This window comes from Zonotrichia albicollis, chromosome 4, assembly GCF_047830755.1.
Source record: "Zonotrichia albicollis isolate bZonAlb1 chromosome 4, bZonAlb1.hap1, whole genome shotgun sequence".
Lineage (NCBI taxonomy): Eukaryota > Metazoa > Chordata > Aves > Passeriformes > Passerellidae > Zonotrichia > Zonotrichia albicollis.
In genome coordinates this window covers 24,149,329-24,173,945 of record NC_133822.1, presented here as the reverse complement: position 1 = coordinate 24,173,945, position 24,617 = coordinate 24,149,329, and the positions used below count along the sequence as shown (strand labels likewise).

General features: G+C 46.9%; 2 protein-coding genes across 4 annotated transcripts in view; one reads left to right on the top strand and one right to left on the bottom strand.

The window, feature by feature from the left end:
• Positions 1 to 257: 257 nt before the first annotated feature.
• SLC37A3 (solute carrier family 37 member 3) lies at positions 258 to 22,524 on the bottom strand. 2 transcript variants are annotated; one of them, XM_026790801.2, is made up of 15 exons: positions 22,384 to 22,524; positions 18,613 to 18,791; positions 18,409 to 18,523; positions 16,442 to 16,534; positions 15,923 to 16,006; positions 14,623 to 14,768; positions 13,910 to 14,006; positions 12,826 to 12,910; positions 11,582 to 11,766; positions 9,057 to 9,198; positions 7,793 to 7,894; positions 6,248 to 6,295; positions 5,290 to 5,441; positions 3,512 to 3,577; positions 258 to 2,712 (listed from the first exon to the last, which is right to left on the bottom strand). In XM_026790801.2, exons 2-15 carry the CDS (start codon positions 18,711 to 18,713, stop codon positions 2,620 to 2,622), a joined length of 1,509 nt encoding a protein of 502 aa, XP_026646602.1. In that variant the 5' UTR covers positions 18,714 to 18,791; positions 22,384 to 22,524; the 3' UTR covers positions 258 to 2,619. The 2 variants fall into 2 exon arrangements, with proteins under 2 accessions (XP_026646602.1, XP_005482842.1); XM_005482785.4 differs by lacking the exon at positions 22,384 to 22,524 and adding an exon at positions 21,617 to 21,756.
• The window catches only part of RAB19 (RAB19, member RAS oncogene family), an 11,127-nt gene continuing 8,170 nt past the window's right edge, over positions 21,661 to 24,617 (top strand). The window contains exons 1-2 of one of the 2 annotated variants that reach the window (XM_005482787.4): positions 21,661 to 22,536; positions 23,360 to 23,543. In XM_005482787.4, coding sequence (XP_005482844.2) covers positions 21,661 to 22,536; positions 23,360 to 23,543 — 1,060 coding nt within the window. The remainder of the gene's footprint in view (positions 22,537 to 23,359; positions 23,544 to 24,617) is intronic. The other variant, XM_074539122.1, reaches the window with a different exon arrangement.

Here is a 24,617-nt window from a genome sequence, read left to right as displayed (position 1 = left end):
CTGTTAGGGACTCTCACAAAACCTCCTGTGAGCCTGATCAGGAGGAAAGCCAAACTGCAGCCCTGGAACATGGTCCCCTTTTAGGCTGGGATGAGGGTTTGGTTTCAGCAATAGTCAGGGCTCAGGTCTTCACAGCAGCTGAGTGAAAAGCAGCTGCTAGAGCCAGACCTGTGAGGAGGAGGAAGGGAGGAAGAGGAGGATGCTCAGCAGAACCACACCAGGGAGTGGAATAAAGCACACAGAAGGACAAGCCCAGATCAAGTCAAAGAATGTTTATTCATGTGAAGTCAGTTCAGACATGACCAGATTGAAAACCTTTCTTCCTCAGAGCACCCTGGAGAAACACAGAGAACTGCAAACCCAGGACAAGCACAGCAGCAATCCCCAGGCCCCGGGCACACTCATGGGGGTGGTCCCAAAGCACCACGTGCTCGGATGCAGAGGCTGGGCAGCCTGGCCTTGGTGCTCCATCACTGCTGACACTTCCCAAGAGGGGACAGAGCTGTTTACAGGAAGCCATTTGTTACAGGGGCCGGCCTTCTCCTCCCCCTCGACCCCAGTCACGTCCCTTTCCCACCCCACCTTTCATCAGAAGCTTATCTGCTGCCCACAGAGGCAGCCAAAAAGTTCATCCAGGTTGGAATTTGAAACCAGAGATTCTCAGATGCTGTGGCTCGGACAAATGGTGCCACAATCAATTTTAGAACTAAATTTCAAGGAGTTTTCATTCTATTTGTACAGGGGCTAATGAGTAGCTTGGGATGTGAACACTAACCCCAGGGCATAATTCTGAGAACAGGATGATTAGAGTCTCAGTCTCCTGCTCTAATTATACAGGCAAAAATTGGAATGGGAATGAGAAGAGCCAAGAACAGGACTCAGGCCCCATATCAGCTTAATGGCATAATCTTCCCAAGCACTGAAATACTTTGAGGGTCAACAAAAAGATGCAACAATCACCTCCACCCAGAGAAAAAGACACAAAAAAATATAAAATGGGGCAACTGAGTTCCACATTAAGCAAAGTTGTGCATGGAGACATAACTACAGAAGCAGCAACCACCAAGCAACCATTCAAAACTGTAAAACCGTAAGGCACTAATGATGTTCCACTCATTACAATCAACACATGACTAAAAATTGACATTCATCAATTAAAAAATAAAAAATGAAATCAATGCACATTTTGAAAAGGCAACTGTTCCCATTTAAAAAGTTTCAAATTCTCAGCTCCAACTTTTGCTGCTCCCCACCTACATCCAGGCACTGACTAGTTAGACAGAGTGTTTGCTCACAAGGTCTGCAGGTTAACACAGACCAATTACAATGAAACATTTCAAGGCATAAATAGAAAGCATTTTTTTGAGAAGTTACTCAGTGATCCCATTAAGACCACCAATAAACGTTAGAGCTGTCAGTTGGTCACCCCACTTACCAGAGTACTGCAAAGCACTCAAGCACCACCACAGCAAGCACAGCCACTTGTTTTTAGCTTGCAGGCAGACTTGCATCTACCTTTCCCTTCCAAGGTACAACTCAAGCTTCCAAACCTGGAGCTTGAGGTCCCCTAGGCAGCCATGGCCACAGGAGCATGAGGGGAAACAGCAGCAGTTGCTCATTAATGCTACTCCATGAGTACACTTCAGCCCCTCTCTGAGGGCAGCCAAGTCCCTTAAATTCCTTTAATTCCATTCTGATCCTGCTTTGCTAGAGATGAGCAATTGCCCAAGGAGTATGAAGTCAGTGACATCAGTTTCCTTCAGAAGGTCACCTCACACCCATTTTGGTCAGTATTGGTCAGGTTCAATAAACAAAGTAGTGAAAGTGTTTGTGTCCCATTACTGATCCCTGAAGCCATCCAAGGATCCTTTAGACAGAAAGGACCTATTAAGGCTTATTTCAGAGATTACATAAAGTATTGCACACTATTTGTCTGCTTCAATAGTTTAAAAAATGAAATCTCATTTCTCAGAGATTAGTAACATTATTAAAAATGTTAAAAACAAATACAGAGGTAACTTCTTCATGTGACTCTACTGGAATATGTAACAATTAATAGATGGGGATAGCAGAGGTCCATCTGTGCAGAGATTTAGCAACAGCAGTTTTTTAACAACTGGACAGCATAAATCCCAAATAATTGTTTTTGCCCTTTCTAAAAGCTAAGGTGATCTGAAATTTAGGACTATCCATGAACTGTACTGTATGATTTCACCAGCACAAAAGAGCATCAAGATTCATTGCGAGACAGCCTCCCGAAAACCGTCAGTTTCAAAGAGCTGACTTTGGTCAGCAATCCAGAAATAAATAAGAAATGGTATAGGAATGAGACACCCAACAGAAGACCCTGATGTGACTGCTGGAAGGGCCTGGGAGGCTGGGACAATCCATCAGTCCCTTGGATTGTCTGGCTTAGGTCAGCAGCTCCGTGACACAGGTGGTCCCAGGACAAGTATTTGGTGCTTCACGACTGAGCTCACCACAGGCAAGTCAATCAAGTCTTGTGGAGTCCTTCTGAACCAGTCCAAGCCTGGAGGATGTACCCAACAAGTCTCCCAGAGCTCTGGTGAGTGTCCCAGCTGTCAGTTGCACCCAGCAGTCCGGGCAGAGGGAGCAGAATCACTCTGCCAGCATCCGCAGGCGCCGCTCGTGCAGCAGCAGCCTGATCTCCCTCACTATCAAGGGTGAAATGAACAGGACTGTGGAACTCGTCTGGGGAAAGAGGCAAAACCAGGACTATTAGCACAGAGCAAGCAGAGCTGCAGGCCCCCTGCTCAATGTGCATCCAAGGCCATCCCAGGAAGACACAGGCTTAGGGAAGCAGTGACAGAGTGGCACAGCAGAGGAAGGGCTGAGCTTGCAGGAAAGCTCATACAATTTCAGCTGGCACGATCACCTTTTCATAAAGATGAGCTCTCCAGCTCCTCAGGGACCTTGCTCCTCACCACCTCTGCTGGTTACCAAAGTGGCTTTCTCCCTTGCCAGAACAGATGCAAAGACATCTCCTGGCACTTCCAGTAAATTGTGCAGTTCACCACTGTGGTGATGCTGAGGACATCAGGACCTCAACAGCTCTCTGCCTCAGCAGCAAAACAGGGCCAAGGCATTTTCAGTTTTGTTTCAATACCCTCTCCACTCCTTCCACTAATCTTCAAAACCTAACAAACAAGCAGTTGAACTTCAGCTTTCCAAAAACATTAGAAACTCTGTACCATGGAGATGCAGGAGGGAGAAGCCCCACCTTGGAAGTCAGGTGGCATTTGATTTAGGAAATGCATACAGGTATTTTTGGGCAGGTACTTTTGTGTCTGCTACAATCTCAGTTCCTGTTGGGTAACATGACTTTAAAGGATCCAGAATGAACTCATTTGACTTAGACAATCTGAGGCAAAGCCACACCCCAGGCCACTTTGAGAATGGTATCAGGAGTCACAGTTCTCATGTTCCCACAAAAACATCCTATGGCAAATTGAGCTTTGACAAATAATTTTTTTAAAAGGTGATTTCTTACCATTAGAATGAAGAAATAGAAAACCCACATCCATCCCAGATTCTCCTGGATCAAAGACACTAGATACTAAACAGAAAGGGGAAAAAATATTATTCAAACTTGGAAGATAAACATGACTTTCAGGCATGACACTTGCATTTTCTAGACTTTGTGGGTTGTTAGCACTCCAGTTGGAAGATTTTGCGATCAGCTCTGTGTGATCTTTTCCTGTCAGAAGGGATGACTCAGGACAGCAGCCTTTTTCTGTACAAAACCCACCGTTTCAGCAAAGCAGAGACACCACCCTGAAGCTTTACAGTAACTCAGAACAGCACAAAGACAGAACTGAACTACAGTTTCAAAGGGTGACAAATTGACTCTGCTGAATACGAGGTTTTTGCACGGAACACTGGGACATAAGTGGATGTAAGTACTCTCAGAAGAACTAAAAGCTCCAGAATGGGTTATAAATTACACAGGACACATTTTCAAGAGCTGTGCTACCAGTAACTGCTTAACCCTTCATCCAGGCAAGACACTTGAGACTACACTCTGTTCTGAGCTGCACCCTGGCTCAGCTGGGCAGCCTGGGCCACACAAGAAAATGTATCTCTTATTAGCAGATTTATACTCAGATGCTGCACAAGGGCCTCCCCTCTTCACCACTGGGTATATCAGAACAGGATGTGAATTTCCAACATGCTCATTGTGCATTTACTGTCACTCACACGCCCCCAGAATGACGTCGTGCTTGTCTCTGCTGGAATAAATGCAGTGTTGGAAGGGGAGGCAGGTGGAATCTCTCAGAAGCAAAGACCCACTTTTTATGATGATGTGAGTTTGGATGGTATGTGTGTGGGAAGACAAAAACACTGAGCTGATGCCAGAAGAGCACTGAGTGTAACAGTGCACTGATATTTGTCCTCAAAGCACTTGTAATTTTCCATGTTCAGAGGAGATAAGCAGCATCTATCCTACAAAACAGTGACTGAATGATTGCATTTATCAGGCAATCAATGGCAAGCACAAACCCAAAGCTCTTCCTAGAAAAGAAACTCACAAGCCTCGCCTGCATCCTTGGTATTTCACCACCACTGGAGGATGCCTGGAGAAACACTGGCTCCAATCTCTCTACTAAATCCTCCCCAGAGCACCACTGTGTTCTTTCACGTAGCTAACACTTGTATTTGAGAAGAAAACATCCCCAGTGGGCACACTGTCAGCTTCCTCCTCTGCAACACTCTGCTCCTCAGACTGTAAGGACTGCTGGAGCAAGTGGGGCTGGCTTTACAAGGTGTAAAAGACATCCACAGATAAAAAAAGAAAGCACAAATAAGAGCAAATTTTAAATCACTTCATAAACACTGTAACATTCATAATAGGTATTCCAATTTTACTTAGTTATAGAGATACACTTTTCTGTAAGAGAAGGTTTGCCTATCAGCTCAAAACAAAAAAAAAAAAAACAAACCCAAACTTCAAAATACTTTTTTTCACACTTTGCAAAGCTTTTTGAAGTTCAGGATATGAAAGTCTGTAAAATTCACTTGAATTACCAAAGTGCCTTAACATTAGCACTGTGAACACTTAGCTTAGTTCTTAATTACATTGTTTCCACTGGAAACTTTGTTAAAACAGACAGGTTCCCTTGGTTGATTTTCAAGTAATTATTTTGAAAAAACCCCCAACCCTCTTTTTCTCCCCCAGCACAAATTCAAAGTGATGAATGCGCTAACATCTATCACCACAACAGACACTTTTCCTCCTTCCCCAGACCTCTCTTTTCCTTGGCAGCTCACCTGGCCCACGGCAGCACCAATACTGCCTGTTCCATCCACAATTCCTGTGACTGTTGCCAGAGCCTCGCTGCTGCCTTTCACCAGATCCTGACGCCCCAGGTCAGCAGAAATTGCAGAACTGATCATGTTAGAAGGGCCTCCGATGAAAAATCCTGAAAGTGACAAGACAACAGCCTTGGTGCAAAACAAATACTCATACAGATTCTCAACAAAACATCTTCAAAACACAGATTTTCTACCACGAAAGCTCAGGACAAGAATTAAGTCTAGAGACAGTGCTCAGAGACAAACTGCAGGTAGAGGAGTACTTGAAACACACAGTCATGGAACACCCTGAAATATCTGGAGTAGTTACACAGAAATAGCTAACAAGAACATTTTAATTAGCATGGACACCTCAGTCTCCAGGGGCTCATGGAAGAGATGGAAGGCAAAAAAAAATACCCACAACAACAGGACAGAGAGTTCTGAAATAAGAGTGTTTGCAAAGAAAGGGTCTATTCATGCAGGCCTAATTCCATAACACAGCACAGTATGTGTGGCAGCACAAAAAGTTTGTGACCTCTCCCAGCACACAGGGTGTTTTGGATTCTGACAAACACCCTCAAGTTTGAGCTGCAGCTCATGACTCTGCCATATCCCCACTTCCTCAGATACCACATCACTGCTAGGTATTTTGGCATAAATCCACCTCCAGCATACTGAGCCAAGACAGATCCCCTCAGCTCCAGGCCACGATTCTATACAGTCTGTATTCCATACCTCCCTCTGTGAGGCAGTTTTCCTACTGCTGTTCTCCAAAGGTAACAAAAACTGGGGCCCAATTTTCATTCTTTCTGCAAAACTAGCAGAGATGGCAGCACACACAGACACCTTACCACCACCTGGATGGTGTTACTGGTTATTCTGCAATGAATTCAGATGTCTACCAGCATAACAGTGGATTTTGAGAAGTTACCTGTAATTGCCATGATCACAGCATTGATAGGCTTGCTGTTTGGGGAACCTGCAAGAGAAAGACCAGGTGAGTGTAAACAAAACTTGAACAGTAAGAGACTTCTCTCTGGAGAAGTCAGACTCAGCTCAAACTCTCATCACAAAGAATTCAGCACTTGAACCAGCCCTTTCACTCTTCCTACATTTTCCAAAACACAAATTCCTCCTTACAAAGCCATGTCTGAACACCTACAGGTTCCCCTTGCCTCTCTAGCAGCATGTGTACATGGGGCTAGTTTTCCACTACAGCCCCTCAGTGCCCTTCAGACAGTCGTCCCTGGTATCTCACTTCCAGGCATCCCCTGAATTCCTCACTCCCTTCCCCTCAGGGCCCACACATGGTGAGTTACTGCACAAGGCAAGGTGCACCCTCCTCATATATTCTCAGGCCATTATCCCCCTCTTATGGGCACAATAAGGTTTCCTGGTTTGGCTGATGGAAGCTGAATTATCACACTGCAGGAACTTTGGATCACCTGAGGCTTCTGTATCTGCCTGGACAGCAGCACATTTTGAGCTAAGTACAAGGCACCTGGGGCTCTGGCTGTTCTGCTACCTAGTCACAAACTTCGAACTTCATCAGCAATAATTTCATGTTTATTTCCAATGCACTTTTTAAAGCAATGAGTTAACACAAGAGCCTACAAAAACTCCACCAACCCCAATCCTTGCTATTCAATGATAATAACTTATTGACCTTACTTCAAGACCATCTGAGTAAGCCTGCATGCTTCCAAAAGCCCCTGTTCATTTCCAGATCTAGCACAAATTTCTGCCCACAGATCTCAAAGTGCTCTATAAAAGTCTGTATGGATCACCATTCAATTTTGGAGGAACACACAGAGGAGTGAAATGGCATCCCAGAGTTAAATCACTCTGTACCACAGGACATTGTCTGAAAACACAAACCTGTCACCCCTAGAACTGCTTCATAGATGTTTCACACAAATTACATCTTCCCATCTCCTCACACTCTGTTTTCCCAAGATTCCTTTCAAAAACTGGACACCAAGAACTATATCTATCACAAAAGAGGCAGAAACTCTCCAATTTCACCATTTTCAGAAGTAAGTAGTGAAGTCTAAGAGCTTCTCCAGTCTCTGAGCAGTGAATATACACTCCAGCACACATCTGTCCACAGATTCTCTTTCCTCAGAGTACAGGGATGCACCTGAGACTTCTTGCTCTGCCAAATATGGTGTTGACACAATGACAATATCAAAAATCTCACTGACACTGGAGAAGGATCAGTACCAGAAGGACCAGTACCATAACTCACCACTACAGGGAAATCCAGCCACTCAGAGCATTCATTTCCACCCAATTAACCAGAGAACAGATTTCTTTCTGTGCAGTGCCACACTTGAGCAAAACAGACAAAAAAGGCCCCATTCTGATCCAGCAGCAGTTTGAAGACCAGAAAACCTAATGAGAACAGGCTGTGCTCTGGTTCTCTGCAGGAGGTTCTGAATGAGCCTCTCACCCTGTGCAGCACACGAGTACTCACGGCTGTATCCAAAGAGGGAGCCCACAGCAAAGAGCAGGCTCACTGCCAGCACCGGGGCTCTCTTCTGCAGCACATCAGAAATCAAGCCCTGGATGGTCCCACCTGGCAAAAAAGAAGTTTCACTGTCAGGCTCAGGATGCTGACACATCGAACAAAGCTTGTTTCACTGAGTGCAGTGGCCTCCTCATCAGTACACATTCCCTCTAACATCCTGAGAGCTAAGCCTCCTGCCCCTACTGCCCCAGACACAGAGACAACAGTAAATTAAAGTCTCAGATAAAGCAGAGAAAACTACTCATACTGCTTTACTGGGAGTTTATTGCTTCTTTTATTTTCTGGCATGCCACTGGCCAATGCACCTACTTTCCTTCCTCTTCCCCTAAAGGACCACCACAGCTCTAGGACCACCACAACCCTGGATTAAGCAAGCTGAACGTTGTGGCTGGCTCCTGTGACTGAAAGTGCAGGAAAAGGCAGCTCCTTCTCACAGGGAAAACATTATCACACAGGGGCCTCACATTCTCTGCTGTCTCACCTGCTTAGGGCAGGTGCAACTGAATGCAAAAAATGCCAAGGGCCAATAAAAATCACCTTATGTACCCTTGGTACCTCTGCAGGAACTGCTCTGCTGTAAAAGCCAGAATGCTGAGAAAGCCTAGTGCAGAAAATGCTACAGAGGCAAAACCAGACCCTGAATGGACCCAAACAAGGATGTCTATTAAAACTAACTGGACAAGGGAATAAAACTATAACCTGAGCACAGGAGAGTGGAAGTCCAAACACATATACAGAATATACTCTTGATTCTGGAAGAACCAGGTCAGGTTTTGCAGCCAGCAGAAATAAAAGCAATTAGGTTTAATTTCTGAACATAACACAGTTGGTGCCTGATCTCCTGAGATCTGCAATGAGTCTGTCCTTAGAAGCACAGGACAGACAGGACAGCACAGAACCCACCAAGTCCAGATCTAAATCTTCCCCAAGGGTACCTGTTAGAAAGGAAGTAGCAAGCAGGGGCCCCATTTTGTACATAGAACTTTTCTTATATGTTATCTCTAATATGTTAACTCTTTAGGGGGTCATATACCTTGTGTTTAAGGAAAAAAAAGATAAGCCAAGCAGTCACAAACAAACTTAGACTTTCCCCACATGAAGTGACCAGCTAGATCCCAGTGAACACAACTGCTCTGGCTGCATTCTCTGTCTCTCATTCTCAAACACTGGGAAGCAGCTGCAAGAAGGTGTCACTCCCCTGCTCACTCACCTATGATTCCTCCCACATCATACCAGATTGAGAGCTGGTCAGCTTCTGCTTCTTTCCATCCAAAGTTGCTGCTGAGGTAGAAGGGCAGCCAGAAAAAGAATGAGTAATTCACCAGCTTCAAGCAAGCATAGGCCAAGGAGTACTGGAACAAAGAGAGGGCCAGTCAGCAGTCAGGACTTGAGAAATGCAAACAGCATTTCTGCTTATTTCCATAAAGCTCTGGATCCAGCTAAAGCTTTCAGAGGAAAGCACTTCTGAATTTCATGTAAGAAGGCAGGATCATGAAAGTTTAATGTTGAACATCAAAGGGAATCCAGGAATACAAAAATCATTGTCAAAAAGGTTATTTTTTTATCACTGAATGCAATGGGTTAATGCACTTTCAGTGTAATCTTGAGAGGAAATGACACTAGGCTTCAAAAAATGAAGAAAATTTAATTCACCTTCTGAAGAGAAGGGAGCCAGCCACGTGACACGAAACAAGCTTGAGATTTTGTCATCTGTGCATCGTGCTGAGAAAAGTTATGTGAAGTGGTTCCTCTGTGCTAGCTTGTGCTGCTTAGAAGGCTCATCTGCTTACAGCACCACAAGAGAAAGCTTCACTCATAATGCCCAAGCAGGTATTCCAGGACATGGGATGAAAGGTTTGGCCAAAGCTGAGCACAGGCTTCCAAACCCAACAGCTGAGACAACTTTCTTTTGGTTGCTGGGCTCAGTTTGTCCTTAGCTAGCAGATCTCCTCCTGCAGAGCCTTCATGTGTGTGGCAAAGGTTAGTGCTGGTCACCCTACTTCAGCAAAGACAGCAGCTCAAGGAATTAATTGGAAAAGGCAAACAAGGATGAAGATGCTAAAGCACAACCTTTGAGGCTCTGTGCATATGGACATTTGACTTTGAATTTCAAAAAGCAGATCTTTTTATATATTAAATTCCACAAAATCATCTCTTCTGAATTTATATTATTTTAATAGATACAGACTTCTAAGCTGTATTATTAATGCTTTTTCACTCTTACAGGACACAAACTAATTTCCACCATACATGGAAGACATGGGGATGTTTGGTAGGGCTCTCCTGCCTCTGGGTGTGAAAAGTGCACTGTACAAAGTGATATTTATTACAACATACTAAGAAACTGTCTACCAGATTGTCTGAGTGATTAAACATTGAATTCCTAGAGGCTCAGGGGAAAGCTGTCTGTACTAAAACTCTTCCACTGTATCACTCAGCAGGAGATGAGAGGAGCTACAGAAAAAATATGTCAAATGAATTCTTTGTAGAATCTTGACAAGGCTTTGGAGATTCTCTCAGCATTTGGTCTCTCACAATCTGACACGGTACCCCTGTTTGGCTGGGCACTAAGCTGACATCAGATAAAGCTCTGACTCAGAGGTGCTCAGATTGTTGGATTAGGGCATGGAACACGTTCCCAAACCCCAAAGTTCAAAGCAAGCAACCTCAGCTGCTGCCATCTCCTTTTGCTCAGGCCAGTGAAAAAAAGTCACATATCAACTGAGGCAGACACCATCACTAACATTTTGTGTGAGGCATTTATCCAGAGTAGGAAAGAACTCAAGATGGGTTTGCTTTCTTTTGCCACCCCTCAACTGCAGCCCTAACAACAGGACTGTGGCTGTCCTGCACTCAGCACACTGACACTGCACCCATCCCTTCCAGATTTTCTGTTGCCTTAATCACAACAGCCAACTGCCTTGCTCATCAAGGGTACCTGACAACACTGCCCATTCAGTAGTTCTGCTCCATGGCAAACCCAGGCAGCTCCCAGTGCTCTGCTCCTTTTCTTGCACTGGTTCCAGTACTCAGGGAAGGGTTAACACTGTTCCAATACTCTGCTGCAGAAGGGTTAACACTGTTTTCAATGACAGGTTAACTTTTCAGCTGAACATGAATTGGGCAACAGTGCTGATATAGAAGCACAAGTTTGCAAGGGACAGGACAAGGATATGTGGAAACTGCATCACCAGGCCTTATTTCCTGTTGCTCATAAAACACCCTGCACATTTTGCCAGATGTTACATCATGCTGATTCAGGCTTTTCAGGCAGCTTTCTTCTTTAAGATAGACTCAAGATAAAAACTCCAAGCCTCAGTATCAGTGCCACAGAGCTCTGTGTGATGCTCAGTTAGGAGTGAGAACCCACTCCTCAGAGCAGGCATCTACCTTACCAAGAAAGGCAGATCCTACAGCCACCTTTGGCCATGGCCTCCCTTGCAAATTCACAGCAGGAAGGGCAGGATCTCTGCTGCACTTCACTGGCTCATTACATGCACTCCATGGAGCAGGATGGGAAGAGCAACACACACCACACATCCAGACAGCATCATCCATGTACACAAGGACAGCAGGCCCAACCCCAACATTTTCACAGCATGAGACATCAGATGCCAACCACTACAACATATGGTCAGCATATTAACAATGATGTGTACAAATCCTGACAACAGAAAAAGGCAGCTTTATGTTCAACAGTTAAGTCAGCTCTTACTTAAGAATCTGCGTCCTCACCAGTACTACACCAGGAAGGCAACAAGCCTGGAAGAAGCCAATGGCCTTGGGCTGGTTGTCATTGTCAGTTGCTTGAATGGAGTAATTCTGGTCATCATCATCCCCATCATCACCGCCCATTAGGGGTCTGTGGGCATCTTCTTCCACACTGGCTTCATCTTCATCTGCTCCAAGCTCAGGGAGGCCTAAGTTTTACAAGGAATAAGCAACAGGAAAAACAGACCACAGCCTGTTCACCCTCTTCCCACTCTAAAGCTGTGCTCACTTCTTTTAAGCAGTTCTAGCTTCCAGCAGTTCCCTTGCTCTCCCATACCTCCATCCTCCTGTGGCTTAGAAACTCTTCTAGATGGTGATCTGCAGTGCCGCCAGTTTCTACCCTTTGTCTTCTAGGGCTCTTGAAAGTACTGTGTGATCCTGGCATCGCTTTGTCTGCTCTGAGTGTCTGGCCATTAGTTGGAAGACACAACAAATTAGTGCACTTCCCCCCTCATTGAGCGCTTGGGATGCTCAGCCTGGCCCTGGGTGCCACCTCCCTCGAGCGTGGAGCTGAGAGCAGCAGCAGGGCCTCAGACACCTGCTGCTGTTAATGCCTCTGCTGGAATGGGAGGCCTGGGAACTGCATTGTGCTTCCTGGGATGCAGAGCACTCTTACGAGCACACTTTATGGCAGCTTTAGAGCTCCCAACTTTACAGCCTTTGCAGGCACCTGGGAAACCTCCTCCACAGCCCTGTCAAAGCCCCAAAGTTCTTTTGTTTCCCTGTTGCACTCTGACTTGCCTACCACCTTCTCAGAGAAGAAACACATCCAACCCAGAAGTTATTTATCTGGCTGTGGGAGACCTGCAGACCAAAGTTACTTTCCCTTCCCTTCCACACTTAAGGCTTGCCATAGTTTTCTCCTACAATAGTCAGTTATCAGTTTGCCTGCTGTTTCTTTAACAAACACTGATGTTTCAGGTGAAGAAAAACTGATAATTAGGATAATTAGGCATATCCTAGTGGAGATGTTAGAGCCAGGCTGTTTTATTTTGCTTTAAAAAACATCCAGACCCTATTCACATGACACATGGCAGCATTTAGTGTGATCTTGGCAAGTAAAGCATTTGCTCCATTGAATGCACTAAGGTGCAGCACCATTTGCTAAGAGCCCTGAGGATAAATGCTGTCAGAATGAGCAGCACTCCACGGGAAGCTGCAGATCTGCTCTCATGGAGGGACTGAAATAGCACAGCTCTTCCACTCACCCACTTCCTTGGGCGACGTCAGGAGCCCGAAGAACACAACGACTCCTCCAGCAAACTGCACCGAGGCCGTCACCAGGAAAGCATACTGAGCAGAAATAAATACAACATTCTTTTTAAAGCACTTTCAGCCACATACACCTCCCTCTCTAGTGAGGGTTTCTTTACATTCCAACCTCATGAGAGAGCAAACACAGCTACAACAAGCCAGATTGCATCCATGAGACCTGGAAACAAGTGATCTCTGCATCTCCTGAACAGACTTGGCTTATCTGCATGGACAGCAGTGAGGAAGGAGCTGAGCCAACACAACCAGAGATCCACCTCTATGGGAAGGGACTGCTCAAAGAAGAGTCAAGCACCAAATTCAGACAAGGCTCAGAGCCTTGATCAATCACATTCTTGAAATTCTCCAAAGGCAGATCCTCCAGGGTCTGTCCCCTTGTACCAGTGCTTAAAATACATCATAGGAAAATGGTTTTCCAAACATCCAAATGGAACCATCCCTGCTTCACTTTACACCCACTGCTTCTTTGCTCTCTCAAAGTGCAGTCCTGGAAAGAGTCTGGCTCTGATTTCTCAGCACACTTCTCCCAGGCTTTTCAAGGCTGCTCTTGTCCAGAGTGACCAGCTCAGCTCTGCCAGCCTCCTCAGAGGCCCCATGCAATGAGATGTGCTGGGTTACTCCCATTCCCCATGCTCAGCTGCCCACTGCCACACGACAGCCTGGCCTCTTCCCAGTCACAGCAGCTTCGCCTCCATGCCCTTCCAGCTCCAGGGACTCCAGTCAGCTCAGAACCTGTGATGGGTGACTCTGAAGAGCACTTGAAGCCAACCAAAATCAGAACAAGGTATAATGTGACACCAGAGCTCCTTAATAACATCAGTCCCTCTTACAGAGGAGTCTTGGGCTCATTTCTCCCAGCTTGGAAGAGTCAGGAAAGGAAGAGCCTTTCTATTCTGCCCCCACAGAATTCAGGAAGATGAAATTGGATACATGAGGCTGTTATCTCTCAAAGACAGGACAAAAACCCAGTGTCCCATTCAGACATGCAGGTGTAGTTAGAAGCCAGGCAGCAGTACCTACCTCATAGCCATACTTGAGAACACAGGAGGCAAGGAATGCCCCAAGGATATTTCCCACAGAGGCACAGGCACTCCAGAGTCCAAAGACAAAACCTCTCCTGCAGAAGGGAAAGAAGATTTGAAGCAGACAATGCAAGGACAGATGACTTTAAGAACAAGACAAAACCAAAACATTTAAGTGAACTTTGACTTAAGAATAAAGTTACAGCATTTTCCCTTCCACTTCAAAGGAGCTCAAAGTTCACTTAAAACAAAACACATAACAACTTGGAGGTGCCAAATAGATAATCCAGAAACCCTAAAACATCTGTGTTAAAGGAGAGTGAGCTGGAAACAAGGTTACAAACTATGACTAGAGCTCATCTGCAATACCCCAAAGTGAGAATAGAGCCTAGCATGACTCAGTTATCTTTAGCCCTCTTTAAGCAGATAGAAAGAGGTTTTTCAGTGGTAGGAAAATTAAAATTCAGTCACTCTACACTATGGGATTTTTGAAGTTTGAACCTATGCTTTTAACACACACAGTTGTGTTCACACCAGGCTGTCCAGTGGCTCCACAAAAAAGTGAAAGAGAGAATGTAACAAGTAAGGCATATTTCATCCTACCTAATTTTAATTATGATCTAACAGTTGGCCTTTCTGGTTTGAGCATTTCAGCTCAATCTGTTACTCAGCATGTCAGATGAGTGAGTCACTGAAGAAAACTCAACTTACCCAGCTTTTCCAAACCAATTTCCCATGACAGCAACCACACAGGGCCAGCCAGTGGACTGCAGCAAGCCATTCACAACCCAGAGACAGCAGTAGAACCACTTGTTGTAGAAATGCAACCATTCTGTGAGTGTGCCAAAGGAGAACACCTAGAGGAGAGCAGGGGGAAAACAGACAAGACACCCTGAGGCTACTGCTGAAAGACAAGCAGGAGTGGGGTCCTAAAAAAAGGAACAAGCTTTCAGGGAGCTGTGCAGGGCCAGGGCAGAGGCCAGGCTGGTGTTTGAGACACAGCACAGGGCTCACAGCACCCTCTACTGAGCCAGCACAGCTCTGACTCCAGACAAACAGGCTGTCATGGCACTTCCTCTCCAAAAGACTTTTGCACACTTATAACAGGAGAAGAGAAGGAAGACACAAACAGTTTCAATGACAACACTAAAAATACAGTAGCCTCTTGATCTTGTACAGTAGCCTCTTGTACTGACATGCTAATCCCTGAGGCTCTCTGCAAACACAGAGCACTCACAGGTCATGTATCTCCACCAAATTTAACACAAATACTACAGCCAGCTCTCAAATTACCAAGTGCTCTAACCCAAAATAAACACACATTGTGGCACAGGGTGCTTGATGCATGCTTGTAGTCATGTGTCTGCAGAGCCCAACAGGCCACAGTGGGGTTTGTAGCCACTGGTAAAACAAACACTCCACACATTTTACCACTACTTTAATAACCAGAAAACCACGAGATAAAACTGATTTACACTTATCTGAAGTGGCTTGAAATTGAACACAAAGCACCTTTTGTTTTAAGCAGACATTCTTTTTTGACACACACCCTCCTGGCAGTTACATAAAATAAGTAAATGAGTGCCTAGTATTGTTAGGATGTCCTTTAAAGAACAGAGCAAAGATTGTTTTTGGAAGCAAAAGCCTCAATAACAACATAGATGGTCTAAGAGATTAAGTTATACCACAAAACAGTCCCCAAAAGCCCAAGTACACTAATCTTGAGCAAAAGCTGTTCAAGTCTCTAGATAAGTCTCAAACTCAGGAATTTCTTTCTAACACAATGTCCAGAGCAAGACATTTCAGGAAGGGGAGAGTCATCCATGCCCCATGCTTTAGGCAGTGCAGTTCATGCATCCAGCACCAAGTTAGAGCTGCAGGCTTTGAGACCACTGAGGTACAGCTGATGAGCAGATTCACACAGAAACACAGCCTCTTCTCCCCTGCAGCAAAACCCTACCCAGAAACCCTAGGGCAGATTTTTAAATCCCACTACAATGTTCCAACTTACCACCAGAGCAGAGGAGCACATGCCAAAAGACAAAACCCAGCGTAAATTCAGGCGGTCCCCAACTATGCCGCTGACAAAGAGACCCTGAGAACAAACCACAGCATTAAACAAAGCCAGAGGATCTGCACCTTACAGCTGTGAGAATTAAAACCACATAGAAAGGCCATACTAATCCAAACACTGCTGTTACATCAACATACAGTTTGATTCTAGCCACTTCTCCTGCCACCAAAGAAACCTTGCTTGTAGCTGCTCATTACATTTCTTGTTTAAAAGAATTCAGCTGGGGACTCTTGGAGAGACAGAACTACTCCTCCCCAGTGACAGGGTGTAAGAAATTCTCAAGTGATAGTATTTCCCTTGTGTTTGTTAACAAGCATCTTCATGTGGCTGACAGGCATGGGCAGAACTAACAGAAACTGAAAGAGGTTTGCTTCTGAACTAAGCTTTTTATTGTGGGTGTGATCTTCCCAACAAGAGTCAACCAAAGCTGAGCAGTTTGGGGTTAGTTTTACTCACCACAGCATAGGAAAACAGAAAGATGGTGTCCAATGTTCCCAGGAATAGAGTTGCTTCTTCTGAATTTTGAAATAAATGGCTGCTGTTCCAGAGCTACAGAGGGAAAATTTGGACAGGTAAATGGGGAGAGGCACAGCTCATTCTACTCTTTTACAATGGAAACCCCAGCTCCAAAGCAGAACGGCCCAAGCAAGCTCCCATTTCTCCAACACTTTAGTTATCAACAAATCAGGAACAATTCTGGCATTATCTTCTGGCAGAAAATGTCCACTGACACTTTGCTTCACTTCTAAAATGCCAGCTAGTAAACCAGAAGTGAGAAATGCTCCTTTCCCCTGGATCAAGACAAATGAGTGGCAAAACAAACCCTACTTCTAACAAGCATGCAGGTGTTAGACAGCTTCTTACTCTGAAACACTGATGAGCATTTTAATGAATAATACAATAAAGGCATACTCTGGTTTATGTGCATCATCTCTTCTGTACTTCTTTTGCTGTCTTCACTAAATGAATAATTCCCTTCAAGTATTTGTGGCAGCAGCCAAAATAAGAAATGACAGAAAACAAACAGAAAGAAAGAACACAAAAGCAACAAGGGGGAGAAATAGACTGGTTGGAAACTATTTACAACCAACTCCAGTCATCACTAATATTGCTGGGGTTTGTGCTTACCCTGAGTTTCACTTTAGTTTCAATATGATCAAAAAAAGGGAAAAAGTTTCACTAGTCCCCAAAGAAAGATTAGTGACATCAGATAAAAAAAATAGCAAGCTTTGAGGATAATTTGAAGAATTAATGAAGTGAATCAGAACAAAGTTTTCTTCCCTTCCCACTATGCCTCCATTGGAAAACAAACAAACCCAACCCAAGCCGGACCTGGAGATGTGCCTAACTCAAACATCATCAGTTTCAGCTTGATTCTACCTCTCCAGGAGAACATCCTGTACAGACAACACCAATCACACATCCACTTAGTTTAACAGATGTAACATATATTGATAACTAAAAGATCAGTTTGACCCTTTTTCTTGATCAGACACATGCATCTCAACAACCAGCAAACACCAAACCATTTATATATTAAAAAAACAAAACAGCTTCAAAATATACTGATTGTTTGAATGTTAGTAAAGAACTAAATGTAAACACCTTGCATTCAAACATTCAAATAACCAATGATTTCTAATGCAGGCAATGCTCCAGCAGCTGACCGGGAACTCCCAGCCCTAATAGATCTCATGGTCTGTGGCCAAGCTTTTGATGTGGGATTTTTTCCACTTCTCAAAAGCATCAGGACAAAGCATTACAAAAAGGAAAAAAGCCCTAAAAACCCCATGGTAGGAACCAGGAGGTAGTTCTTGCCTTTCCATTTGTGAGAAGCAAGCAGTTTAAAACTTCCTTTCCTGCAAGCAAGCACTGCCAAAACTCCCACTGCTTTAACTGAAACCAGGATTTCACAGACAAGGGGTACTGGATGTTCAGCATGGAAAGCAGGCATTTCAGATGCAAGGTAATATGCCATTCTTCACCATCAGTTTAGGATAACAGCTAGCACTGTCAGACAGCTCTCTTCTCTCCTAGTCTGGCTAACCTTTTAAGAGGGTGGCAGCAGCAGCACTGCCCCAGAGAAAGCACAGCCAGGATTTCACAGGACTCTGCTTTGGTTTATTGCCTCCAACCCTTCAGAGGAAGAGTCTCCCTTCCCCCTCCTCCATGCCACTGCAGACTCTTCTGGGCCCCCTTCTCACTGGAACACTGCAGCTTCTTGACAAGTTTCTCTCTGGGCACCGCCAGGGAAGCTTTCAGCATCGCCTGGTGATCCACAAAACTACAGTGCCAACACCTAAAGCTTCCACTCACACTCTGAGAAGTGAGGAACACCTAAAGGGACTTCTTCAGCCCCACAAGCTCAGCCCACTGGCAGCTGCCCACCCTTCCTAGCACTCCCTTCTCCCTGGTGTCCTTACCTCACATGGCTGGAGCTCGGGGGCAGTGCTGTTTTGGGGCGAGGGAGTCCACTGGCTGGAAATGCTGACTTTGACATTACTGAATGTCTTTCTGGAGGCATGGAGCAGGGAATAACTGCCAGGAAACACACAGACAGAACACAGGTTGGCCCAATCTCCTCTGGAGAAAAGGTGGAAATACAAATCTCTGAGCACTCAGCCTACCTGAAGAAGGTCAGCAGGAACACAACAATGTGATGGTGGGTGCAGTGGGACACGAGGCCTCTGTTGGCAGGCTGCCTCCGTAAGGCTCCAGGCACAGCCATGCTCTGTTCCTGGCAGCCCTAGCCCCGCTCCTGCCTTGGCCACGAGGGCTGGAGGATGATTAAGTCATTCTTCTTCTCCTTTAAACAGAAGAAGATGGGAAGGGAGGAGAAGGGAAAACCAATTTGAAATAAAACATGTGTATGAAGTACAAGCAGCTCGAATCCAAATGGAACAACTCCATGCCACACCTTTCCAACTTGTTTCACACCACTCCCCATTCATCACTTGTACATTAAGGTGTTTTGTCATTCCCATTCTCCCAGTACCCTCATAGCACTTCTTTTTTGGTTCTCTCCTAGCAGATGCCTCTTCAGTGCCCAGGACCAAAGGAACACCCCCTGATCCACCAATTTCCAGCATTTTCCCATTACAGACCATTGTGCACCATTTACACACATGGTGCACTACAGAGTGACCATAAATTAGAGCTTTCTGCTGCTACCTGGCTGGACACAGCCAGGTGATGAAGCCACAGGAGCAGCATTTGGCTATGGCTGGAGAAGGGTTTTGAAGGGATCTGACTGCCTCACCAAGATGCTGTTGAAGGAACATGCCCAAGAGTGGACTTGCAGAGATGGAAGAAGGGAAGTAGCTGTGAGGACAGTGCTGAAATCCAACAGCCGGAATCCTTTCCTGTTCATTCTCAAGCCTGACATTACAGCTCCAGCAGTCCCTAACTCATCAGTACAGCACACAACAAGTCACACCATCCTGTCCCTACAGGACATGGGTGTAGGGCATGGGTGACACCTCAACCTCCAGAGAAGCAGGAACTGTCAGTACTGAGGGAAGGCCACCACAGACACACAGTTTCCTCATGTTGCTCCATGTCACACCACTCCAATGCCCCAGCTGAGCTGGCATGGCCGAGGGATGGTGTTTGCTAACAGCTTTTGGGAAACAGCCCCACTGGGCAGTGAGGGGATGAATCTCTCTCCACACATTTCAGAAGACATGTCAACACCACAAACACTCTGAATGCTGAGGAGAGGTAAACTGAAGCACCACCTCCGTTCCCCCAAAGCATCAGCACTGAAACAAGACAGAATATAATGCCTTTGAGTCCTTTTGTATCCACAGGTGCTTTTTGTAATTATTTGCACATCTGACAGAAGTCTTTTCAAGTTCAGCTTCATAACCTCACCTGGAGAAAGTAGAAGTCATTGCCCAGACAGTCTCTCATCCAAATTTCTGCAGCTGAAAACTCTTTATTTCACACAGACTTTTTATTTCTGCTTTTAAAGCTTTCATCAAGACATCTTGCACTGCAGGCAGTCTCCCTTCCCTGTTCTCCCAGTGGTGACACATGCCTGACCAACAGCAATACCCAGCTACTGCTGGATATGTGAACCACTGTGAAAACTGACATCACATCTGACCTCCAAAACAGAGCATGGCATGGAGATCCTCTGAGTAACAGGGACCCAGCTATGACAGCTTTGAGACACCAGAGTCACATTTATCCTACATCTCCCTGAACCCCTCCATTCTCTTTCAGGGCGAATGCAGTGAGTCTGTACAAGACCTGGCACCATCTGTCTCCACACAGCTCAGGAGCTCTTGGGCCACCCTGCCACTGCTCCAGCTGGCACACAGCACCTCCTTGTAGGCACATGGGCCTAGACTGCTTGGGCTCACACAGAGGAAAAAAAAGAAAAAAAGTGCCTACAGCTGGAGCTGTGGGAAGGCCAGACCAGCCCTGAAGAGGCAGCTTTGCAATCTTGATACTCCCTTGACTTGAGGTCCCAGCACCAGCGAATGAAGACCCAGCACCCACACAAGCACCACAGTGCAGCAGTAACCCCGCAGCCCAGGGCTGTCCCCGCACAAGCTGTACTGAGAAGGGAAGCCAAGGCACTCCAGTTTCCCAGCTCCAGTCCTTGCAGGCTGTGAGCCACACGGTCTGCTGGTCAAACACAAAAGGTTCCTTGGCTCTCCCTCCCCTCCCGCCAGGCAGATAACAGAGCTGTCCCCAAGAAAGCAAAACACTGCCAGTTGTGCAACGCTGTGGGGAAAAGTTCCTTCCTTGGGTAATCAGTTTGCAGCCCAAAGCACAAGATTTACTACTTGCTTCATGTCAACACATGCAAACGTAGATCTTATTTGTCCAAGATACGGAGTCCTTTTAAAGCTAAGACCTGGCATGACCTTAAAGTCACCTGATTTTTTTTAAACAGCATTTGCTATCGAAACAATCTGTTCCTCAGAGCTCCCCAATCTTAGGTCTTCTTTCTAGAAGGCTTTCTGGCACAGGACACTTTCACAGCATAGAGATAACCACGAAAGACTCTGTTTTCCCTCTGTCTTCATCCTATACTCAAAACTATACTCAAAACTGGCATTCTTCCTAGGCTAGAAAAGTCTGCAACCAGTTTTTTCTTTAAAGTTAGTCAAATTATTGTGAGGACACCATGGTAACTGTGGTGGAGGAAGAGCAAAAGCTCAGCAGCAGGATGACCCACAGAACTCAAGGCAGCGAAGCACATGCCTTTAAGAAAGGAAGAGGAGTGCTTTTAGAGCGTTAGACTGCCTCATCTTACTATTCAGCACTATTTACCTACAGCCAGCCAGTATTCTGAGTAAGCTTTTGATAGGCTTCCACCCTTATTTGTTAAGTTCTCCTCAGTGTTCTCCCTTATCCTCTCACTTAAAGGTAAAATAAAACACCTTAAGTTCAAAATAAACACCCTTAATGCTACCCTACTGCCCTCCAAAGCCGACAGGAAAGCGCAGCCTTAACATCCCAAAGTGCGAAACAAACAAAAGGACTTTTTTCTTCAAAATAATAACAATTAAAAAAAAAAAAAACAAATAAAACCCCATCAAACCCCTAACCAGCAGCCCCCCACCCTCCTATGCCATTTTTCCAAAGAGAAGAACAGCGGCACGGCCGCAAACCCACCCAGTGCCCTCGCAGCCGGCACAAGCAGACCGTGTGTCACCGCGATGCCCGGCCGGGTGCTGTCCGGGGGGAAGGACAAGGGGCTGCCCCGAGCACCGCAAGGCTCCGAGAACGCTCCGGGCTGCCGGGGAGGCCCGGCCGCTCTCCCGCCCGGCACCGCAGCCCAGCCCAGCCGAGGAGGGGGCGAGGCCACGTCCTCGGCGGGGCGGGGAGCGGAGCGGAGCGGGCAGCGCACGGCAGGGCAGGGCAGGGCAGGGCCCGGCTCCGGCTCCGGCTCCGCCACCGCCGCCGCCTCACGCCCCGGGGAGCCGCCCGGCCCCGCGTTCCGTGCCCGGCCCCGCGTTCCGAGCCCGGCCCCGCGTTCCGTGCGCGGCGCCCAGCGCGGCCGGAGGAAGTCGGCGGGCGGGGGCGGCCCTTCCGGGCGGTCCCACGGAGCGGCGGGAGCTGTAGTCCGGCCGCGGCCGCCGCCGGGGCCCTGCCCGCCCCCTGCGCGGGGCGGGAGCGAGCGGCCCAGCCCCTGCGCGGCCCGGCCGAGCCCGGGGCGGGGAAGGGAAGGAAAGGGAGGGGAGGGGGCGGACTACAGCTCCCGCCGGCCCCGCGGCAGGGCGGCGCTACCTGTCCCGGCAGGGCAGCGCCGGCAGGTGAGCGCCTGGCACCGGCTCCTTCCTCGGGCCTGCGGCTCCTCCTCCTCCCCCGCCTGGCCGCAGGCCCGCCCGGCAGCCGCGATGCCGTTCCCCAGCTCCGGCGCGGACGATGCCTTCGACTACCTCTTCAAGATCATCCTGATCGGCGACTCCAACGTGGGGAAGACGTGCGTGGTGCACCGCTTCAAGACGGGGCAGTTCAACGAGAAGCAGCAGAACACCATCGGCGTCGACTTCACCGTGCGCTCCATGGACATCGACGGCAAGAAAGTAAAGGTCGGTGGCGGGAGCGAGCCCCGGGCTCCGGGCGAGCAGCGCCTCGGCCGAGCCGCCCTTCCGTGCCGGTGCCAGGAAGCCGCGGGACGCACGGCACCTCCTGCCCGGCCCTGCCGAGGGCAGCTGGCAAAAGCTGGCTGCCTTTCTAAACAGGGGTGTTTCCCAGTGGAGTTTGCTCTCAGGAAGATGTCCTGGGGGAAGCAGTCACCCTAATTTGGGTACATACTTGTTCTCATGACTTCTCGGCATCTGCTTGAAGAGAGGGCTTGTGCTTTGCCTGCAGGGAGTTCTTTGGAAGAAGGCTATAGTTTGGAGATGTCTCTTCCCCCCAGAGATATGAGGGTTTGAGCTGGCACACCAAGGAGGGAAAACCCCCAAAGTTTGCAAAGGCTCCACTTTGATGTGTGCTTAATTTGAGGGAAGAAGACTTCCAGACAAGCACCAGAAGAAACTGTCAGCTAAAACTTCCCTCTGTTTGCAGATGAAAGTTAGGATGCCTGGATTTTACATGTAGATTTGCTCTGCCCTCTGTGTTAGGGTTCTTTGCTCTTCTTCTTGAAAGGCTATAATGTTCTGTGTCTTTTACTACAGTTGTTGAAAATGGGTTTCTTGGCCTCTTTGGAAAGCTGAGTCTACCCTTGGAGCTTTCTCTTTGGTCTGTGTAGACTGACTGTACAGGCTTGTAAATGGCTTTTTGGATCTAGGGAGGGCACAGCACACTGGTAGAGTGAGCTGGGACAGGTCTGGCTGCCTTCTGCTGAGGGCAAGCACACAGGAAAGTGGTGCTCAGGGCTCTTTACAACTTCTGTCCTTTCTCTTACAGATCCAAGTGTGGGACACAGCCGGTCAAGAGCGCTTCCGGACAATAACCCAGTCTTATTACAGGAGTGCCCATGGGGCCATCCTTGCCTATGACCTTACTAGGAGGTCCACATTTGAATCCATTCCTCACTGGATTCATGAAATTGAAAAGTATGGTGCTGCAAACTTGGTCATGATGTTAATTGGTAGGATTTTAGTTTTAAATATTGTGTTATGTAGATTTTTAATATGGATATAAAATCTCCCTTGTTTCCTACCACTACTTGAAGGATCTATACACTGTGCATTAAGGAAGCATTCAGTTCTAATTAAAATAGATCACCAAGTGTATCATTTCAACCTAAGCTTAAAAAAATAAGGAGAGTCATATCCTGGTCCTGACAGAACCAAACCTATTGCAGACAGCAAAACCCTTTTGCAGTTGTTCCTTTCCTGCTGGAATAACCCAACAAGCTTTGCTGCCAGGCTGGAGGCAGGGACCACCTTGTTGAGGTTAGAACTGCAGCAAGCCTGACCCTGTACTCCTGCTGCACGGGAATGTAGCAGCTCAATAATTCACGGTGAAGGGGGATGCACAGACTCGTGGTTCTCATCTTTCCTCTCTGCTCTCTTGATATGCATGCGCTTTGCTCTGTAATGGGATTCCGAGCAGGTAAGACAATAGATGGGGAGATGGCTTTTGCAGAGCTGGAGTAGCCGGCTTGCATTCCACTGGCGCTCAGGAAACTGCCTCTTGGAGGAAAGCAGTGCTGGGAATTGCCGGGAATGGAGCTGGTAGGAAGCCGCGGTTCCTTTCCCTTGGGTTTCGTGGTTATTATTGCTGTTCCCTCCCCCAGGGAAGGAGCTGCGAACGAGAACGCTGGTGTGGTGAAACACCAGAGCCTTTCTTGCCCTTATTTCCATTGGCATGGCCGAGGCTGTTGCAGTGTGCTGGGAGCAGCTCAGCAGCGGGGCTGGGGCAGCGCTGAGCCCCAGGCAGGGCCCCTGAGCTGCTGCCTCTGCTGCCAGCACCCTCCTGCTCGTGCTGCTGAGATCTCTCCTGTCCTTCCTCTGCACCTGCTTCTAATGCACTGCTTGGAACTGCGGGCAGGGGAGTGTAAATCACTGCACTTTGGCTGGTTTTTCCTAACTTCTGTCATGAATCTAAAGAAAGATACTTATCTGTGTGTGGTGGGGGATGGTGGTGGTTGTTGGGGTTTTTTTAGGGAGAGAAGTTCTTAAATTAGTAAAAACTGAAGCTTTTGTTAGGATCCAGCTTG

Excerpts from the sequence above, each read along its gene's own strand:
- SLC37A3 (XM_026790801.2), bottom strand. The coding sequence starts at position 18,713 with ATGGCTGTGCCTGGAGCCTTACGGAGGCAGCCTGCCAACAGAGGCCTC. Across the intron at positions 14,769-15,922 it reads TGTGCTCCTCTGCTCTGGTG|GTGTTCTCCTTTGGCACACT; the intron begins GTAAGTTGGAAC and ends GCTCTCCTCTAG. Across the intron at positions 3,578-5,289 it reads TTGGTGCTGCCGTGGGCCAG|TATCTAGTGTCTTTGATCCA; the intron begins GTGAGCTGCCAA and ends CTTTCTGTTTAG.